The following is a 7,169-nucleotide window of genomic DNA, read 5'->3' on the forward strand; positions in this document are numbered from 1 at the left end:
AGGGCTGCATCCCTCTGTTCCCAGCTTCTGTCTGCATTAAGGGCTGTGTCATTTAAGCAGCCACAAACCAGTTCAAAAATAGGACCCATCGGCTTTCAGGCTTCATCCTCATACCCGAAGGTAAGCAAGCACACAGGTGGACAGGAAAGTGGCTTTAGAGGCAATAAAGTTTACAGCCTGGGACATGGGGACGTCAGTGCTGGCCTTTGTCATGTTTCCCGGCTGGTCTGCTGGGCAATCAACAGCAATCACACTCAGGAGTAGGAGTGCTGATGGATAGAAGGGGTTCTGGTAGGTTACCATCACCTCTGGACTGAAAAGCTAGGAAGAAACTTCATTTTCTTCTTTTCAATGTAGTAGAACAACTTAACATGCTGGGTTTCCTTGTTAGACTCAGCAGATGAAGCAAGCTGGTAGTATTGATTCAGACTGAAGAGATCATCTCAATCTGGGTTTGTGCAGATTCACGGTCTACATGTAATGTGACCTAATCTGACCCATCTCCTGGAACTCTCCAGTTCCACAGGTGCACACAGACTTCTACTTTGTGAACTGGCATAGAAACATTTCACAGAATTGCACTTTGCACTGCGATGTTCTATTGCACTGATGTTATAAAATGTTCAAAGTGCAATATATATTATTCTTCTAAGGCAAATCAAAGGTAAATTTCTTAAGGCTTTTGCTGCTTCTTTGTCCAGTAGCCATGAAACCTTTTCTACATTTGTGATAGACAAAAATAAACCAGGCCTTAACTCCTTTTTGGAAAAAAAAAAAATTTAAACCATGCACCAGGATTTTTGTCAAAATTGTAGCATAAGTTAAATTGTGTTCTATTAGACAAAAAGAGTACATTTCTGTAAGCACAGGTACATTGAAATAAAGTTTTAAAAAAGAAAAAAGAGGTGTTTGAGTTCTTTGGTTGGTTGACTGGGGTAGACAGATCTAACTTTCGAGTGTACCTGGGTATGGTCCTTTTATTTGCCTAAGTCAGAAAGGGGAGCAGCCTAACAGGGTACATGTGGGTCAAGACCAGGACAAGCACTCTCCAACTCTGGTCCCTGACATCTGAGGCCCTGATGTATTTTTGAACCACCAGAATGTGAAATCACTGTTTGCTTGTCAATGCCAAATGTCATTAGTGAGATCAGGTACAATGCTAAACAGGCCTCTTGATCATGTGAACAGCCTCTCGATCATGGAGAGGACACAGGCAGCAACACCCCAGCTTCATCCCACAGCCATGGCTCACAGCTGATCCAGGCCACACAGCAGAGCCAGGCAGCAGCCTCAGACCCCAGTCCATGGAGTATGGCTCACTGCCACCCCCAGCCCAGCTGGCTGGCATGCCTCCCCCTGCCCTGTCTCCAAAGAAACAAAGGAGGGAAGAAAAAAGAAAGTGAAGTGAGAAAATACCAGAGTAGTATCTAACTGTGTCTGAGCAAGTGCAGAAACAAGGCACTTTGAAATGTACACAACACTGAGTATCTCTCCACATGTGTAACTCACTGTTTCCTTTGCTTTTTTTTTTTTTGCCAAAATTAGCATGTGTGCTCTAAAAAAGGAAAACAGAAGTTTTGAAAATTTGTATCCACCATCATAAATTTTACAGTTTCCAAATACTTGCAACCTTTTCTCTTAGAATTTGCGATATTACAAAACATAACTAATTTTCAAATTAAGTGTCAACAGGAGAAAACCTAAGTAATATGATCACACAGTGTGTTACAGTACTTTCTGAAGTCATGCATTAGCAAAATCCATTCAGTGTGCAGGATGAACCCGTGAGTTTTAACACACCAGAAAACCAAATATCCCACAGTAGGGCTTCAGCTTCTCCCTTTCAAATAACCTTAAAAGCTGGCACTTGATCACTTTAGTGTATGATCAAAGGTGAATAGTCACAATTATTTGAATACATTATTAAGGTATTCCTCCTACATGTTTGGTGTTGAGTTTCTTTTTTTATATATTACAACAGGGAAAGGAGAAGTTAAATGTAGAGCAAAAGTGAAAATCCAGTAATCTTCTACTTAAACAGACAAAATGAGCTGCAAAGAGGCAAAATGTAAAGATTCACTCTTCTCACTATCCTGTTTGCTTTGGAAATAGTTATTTCTCTCTTTTTAAAAAAAAAACTATTTTTTTAAAGATTTATTTTTATTATTTTTTTATTGGAAAGGCGGATATATAGAGAGGCGAGACAGAAAGGAAGATCTTCCGTCCGATGATTCACTCCCCCAGTGAGCGCAACAGCCAATGCTATGCCGATCCGAAGCCAGGAGCCTCTTCCAGGTCTCCCACACGGGTGCAGGATCCCAAAGCTTTGGGCCGTCCTCAACTGCTTTCCCAGGCCACAGGCAGGGAGCTGGAAGGGAAGCGGGGCTGCCAGGATTAGAACCAGTGCCCATATGGGATCCCAGGGCGTGCAAGGTGAGGACCTTAACCACTGCGCCACTGCGCCAGGCCCAATAGTTATTTCTCTTAAAAACAGTATTTGTTTAAAAGATCAATGGGATATTTTAAATGAGTTAATCATATTAAATGGCTTCAATTTCTGAACTTGAGGTTATTGGTACATATAACCCAAGTTCTTTTTCTCTTGGACTCATCACTAATTCCAAGGAACATAAAAAGATTCGGAAAACAAAGCGTCTAAGAACCTCCGATGTAGTCCCAAGTCGACTTCAGAAAGATTGCGTGGAAAGAGCCAGGGCAACCCTGGAATCGAAGGCTCAGATCCCAGAATGGTCCTCAGGATCTCAGTCCCAGGGCTGGTCTGTGCTGGGGAAGCCAAGCAATGGGCGGGTGGGGTTTGAAAGGAGTCTCAGTCTGCCGATACTAGTGAGATTCCCTCTAAGAACTGGGGTCAGGTCCTTCTGTCATGATACTAGAGACACATACTCAGGTCACACTCCCATTGGGCAGCCTTCTTCTGGGAGGGCCAATCATCTCGCGACCTTTCCCTCATCCATTCCTCCCAAACAGGCCTAAGGCAACTCGGGCCTGGGGGCTTCGCACCTGGTGGATTTCAGCCTCTCTCCCCCGAGGCTCGCGTATTTCAACACTGCTGTGTCCCTCGGCCAGGCGGAGCCCTGCTTCATCTCCGTGGACTACGTGGACGACACGCGGTTCACCAGTTTCCACAGCCGATGCCGAAGACCTGAGGATGGAGCCGCAGGCAACCTGGATGCAGGAGGTGGAGCAAGAGTACTGGGACCCCTATACAGAACGCCAAGAACAGAGCACAGCTGTATTTTGGCAACCTGGACACCCGGAGTGGCCACTACAACCAGAGCAAGGCGGATGAGTGATCATATTGCAAGCACAATTGCTCCCCCATCAAAGGTTGTCAGTCGCCTCAGAGCTCTACCCTGAGACCCGACAAATGTGCCCCAGAAACATATCAAGAGTCCGGGCATTTGCTTGGGTTTGTTTTTCAGTTTGGAAAATAAACAGCTCTGACCTTCATCATTTATCATACCCTTATGGGATCAGGACTGGGTGTATTTTTCCACGGAGAAGGGTGGGGCTGACCACATTGCCCTGTGGGTTCAGGCTCTTACATTTTCAGGCGATGTTCGGCTGCGAGGTCAGGGCAGACAGGCACCTCCTCCGCATATATAGTCAGCATTCCTACAATGGGACCGACTGCTTCACCCTGAACGAGAATACACTCACGTGGACCATGGTGGACACCATGACTCACATCTCACGGCCCAAGTGGGATGCACAGCAGTGCACCTTCTACCTGAACAACGAATGTGTGGAGTGGCTGCGCAGATTCCTGGAGATGGGGAAGGAGGAGCTGCAGCGCACAGGTGCCTGGGACCCAGGGCTCCTCTCTGTCACCTGCACGTCTCCCAGCCTCTTCACAAAAGTGAGATTAAGCAGTACCCAGGTTAGATCATTGCTCTCCCCCGACTAGAGAGGGGCAAGAATCCCTCTAGCTTTCTAGATCTCTGCAACATCCTTAAGGGTTCAGTGGCTCCACTGATGGAAAGCAAGAACTCCCTCAAATAATCAATCAGTAGACCCCTTTGACCTTGGATGTGCTGGGCCAACACACAAGGTCTCTGGAGATCGACTCCAGCTTTCCAGTCTCTCAACTTGCACCAAATGTAGGACTTAAACTCCCTCTCAGAAACTAAAGCTCCATAATTTATGCTGTCTGATTCTGACTCTAGAACTTTCCAAGGAATGGAAGATTTTCCTAGCTATCTGAGTCCAGGCTGCTGTCTGAGTTTTGCACTCACTGGCTCATTCCTACTCTCCTGACCATTCTCAGGATGCTCATGAGGGCTACCTCAGCATCCAAGGGAAATGGAAAAAAAAGGCTGAATTTTCTGAAACTTCCCAGACCCACCCACAGCACAATTGAGCTATCACCAAGTCTCTGACCAGAAGGTCACCCTGAGGTGATGGGTCCTCGGCTTCTACCCCAAGGACATCACACTCACCTGGCAGTGGGACAGAGAGGATCTAACCCAGGACACAGACCTGATAGAAACCAGGCCTGCAGGGGATGGAACCTTCCAGAAATGGGCAGCTGTGTTAGGGCCTTCTGGAGATGAGAACAGATACACATGGCATGTGGAGCATGAGGGGCTGCCTGAGCCCCCTCACCCTGCGATGGGTTAAGGAGGGCAGAAGGGAGGGGGTCTTATGCAGGGGCAGAGCTGAGACCTGGGCTCAGAGCCCCTCACCCTCCTTTCCCTTCTCAGAACTTCTTCAGACCATCAGGCCTACGTGGGGAAGTCGTCACTGGCATGGTTATTCTGGCAGCTGTGCTCACTGGCTCTGTGGTCACTGCTGTGATGAGGAGGCGGAAGAGGAAGAGCTCAGGTACGGCAGGGTAAGGGTGGGTCTGAGTTTTTGTTGTACCAGAGAGAAAGCACCAATCACACACACAGACACATGCTTATACCTGGCTTGAAACCATATTGACTGAGAATTTTATACAATCTTATAAAACAACTTTATAAGAATGAAGGTGAAATATGATTGAGGTAAAGGTGGTGATTGTAGTCATGGGCACCTGCTTCCCGGCAGTAGAGGTCACTGGGCAAAGTCCCTCTCAGAACAGACCTCTGGGAGGTGTTGTTCTGTTCTTTCCCATCTCCTCTCCTCATGTTGCCTGATCTTGCCTGGGTCTCATTCACAGCTTTAGTAATATCCATGGCTTCACAGATTTCTCAAGGGCCAATGGCCTGCATCTACCTTGGCCTCACAGTGGTTGGTTTCTTCCTGCAGGTGAAAAAGGAAGGAACTACACTAAGGTTGAATATGAAGGGGGAGATCCCAGAACACCCTTGGAATGGTGTTGTCAGAAAGGCCATGCAGGAGCTCACCCACCCCATGATTCTCCTTCAGCCATGTCTCCTGTGAGTCTGACCAAATTCCGTTTTATTCTGTCCCAGGCAATGAACGTGCCCAGGATCCTGATTCTTCAATCATGGATTCTACAGGCAAGACTTGGAGGGACAGGGATGGGAGAAGGAGTGGGGCCTAGGTGAATTATTTGAATTCGAAATCTGAGTGTGTGGAGTACTGCTCCAACTGTCATCACATAGAGTGGTGGGTCAGAGTTTGTTCTGGGTTCGCTTCCACAGCATGAAACCTGCCTTTTATGGAATTGAGTGATGCAAGATTTGTTCAAGTCCCATTCTCCCCCTCACTGCTGACTTTTTCTGCAATTGCATCTGAATGCACCTGGGTACCTGTGCTCCTGTCGCATTTCTGTCATGTTGTAAGGATACAGGGAGGCTGCCCTGGCACGCCCACGGATGCCTCCCTGGTGCTCACCTGTGTCCCCTTCTCCAATCAAACAGTAAAGTAAAGGAACAGGATTCTGACATTAGCAAAGAAGAAGGATTGCATGCTTTCTCATTCCAGATAAATTCTTGTTAGGTTCTCTGATTTCTTCTCACTCTCTCTCCTGCTTTGAGTCCTGATAATCTTAGTGCTGACTTAAGTACAAGATCTTGAACTTGTTAAAACAGACTATGGGGCTGACATTGTGACAGAAAAGGTTGAGCAATACAGAAAATCAAATAAACCAAATCTGACTCTTTGTAAAGATGAATGAAGTAGATTATTATGAAATGTATAAATAAATATGTATATATATTAAAATACTTGTATTTATATATATATATATGCATATATATGAACTCAAATAACCAGGATCAAAAAAAGGAACATCATTACCAACCCTACAATATTAAAAAGAATTTTAAAGCACACTGTGAACCACTGTTTGTCCAAAAGCAGATAACTGAGATAAAGTGGACAAATTCCTAAGTGAATACAAACTACTAAATCCAACACAAGGAACAAACATTCTGAACATGCCTATAATAAGTGAGGTGACTCAATCTTTACTACTTTTTCAAAACTCCCACAGAACAAAGTGCAGGTCCAAATGGCCTTATTGTTATGATTCAATAAAAATAAAAAGTCATATGGCAGCCCAGCCAACTACACTGCTGCAGCAAGTGTGAGATTTGACTGCCTGCATTTGAATCTCAGCTCTGTCAGTTATTGTGTTGTTGGACATGCAGGTGCTTCCTCAATCTTCTGCACCTCTGCTTCATATGTAAACCGGGCTGACAATAGTAGCTTTTACCTTACAGGATCAGAGGATATTAGAATACTGAACATTTGCAAAATATTTAGAACAGTGCCCAGACACATAATAAGCCCCACAGAAATGTTTGATAAGCAGGAAAACACTTTCTAAGTCTTAATAATTTTAAAGGAATAAATTCCATTCACAAACTCTTCCAAAAAAGCTCAAGTGCTATTTAGTTTATTCTGTAAGTGCACAAGCAATGACAGTGCATGAGGAAAGACACAGATCAGTATCTCTTATGACTACAGATTCAAAAATACTAAAAAATCTGAGCTGACCAAAATCAGCAACACAAAGCATAAGGTCCAGCGCAATAGCCTAGTGGCTAAAGTGTTTGCATTGCAAGTGTCTGAATCCCATGTGGGCACCAGTTCTAATCCCGGGCAGCCCTGCTTCTCATCCAGCTCCCAGCTTGTGGCCTGAGAAAGAAGCCAAAGCTTTGGAACCCCACACCCGCATGGGAGACCTAGAAGAAGCTCCTGGCTCCTGGCTTTGAATTGACTCAGCCCTGGCTGTTTCAGCCACTGAGGGAGTA

The 7,169-nt window shown here is 45.4% G+C and overlaps 1 protein-coding gene across 1 annotated transcript; it reads left to right on the forward strand.

The window, feature by feature from the left end:
- Positions 1-3,461: 3,461 nt before the first annotated feature.
- LOC121167709 (DLA class I histocompatibility antigen, A9/A9 alpha chain-like) lies at positions 3,462-4,439 on the forward strand. The gene is made up of 2 exons (XM_040997277.1): positions 3,462-3,821; positions 4,361-4,439. Exons 1-2 carry the CDS (start codon positions 3,578-3,580, stop codon positions 4,420-4,422), a joined length of 306 nt encoding a protein of 101 aa, XP_040853211.1. The 5' UTR covers positions 3,462-3,577; the 3' UTR covers positions 4,423-4,439.
- Positions 4,440-7,169: the final 2,730 nt, after the last annotated feature.

Source organism: Ochotona curzoniae, unplaced genomic scaffold (assembly GCF_017591425.1).
Source record: "Ochotona curzoniae isolate NIBS_2020 unplaced genomic scaffold, NIBS_Ocur_1.0 contig_1223, whole genome shotgun sequence".
Classification (NCBI taxonomy): domain Eukaryota; kingdom Metazoa; phylum Chordata; class Mammalia; order Lagomorpha; family Ochotonidae; genus Ochotona; species Ochotona curzoniae.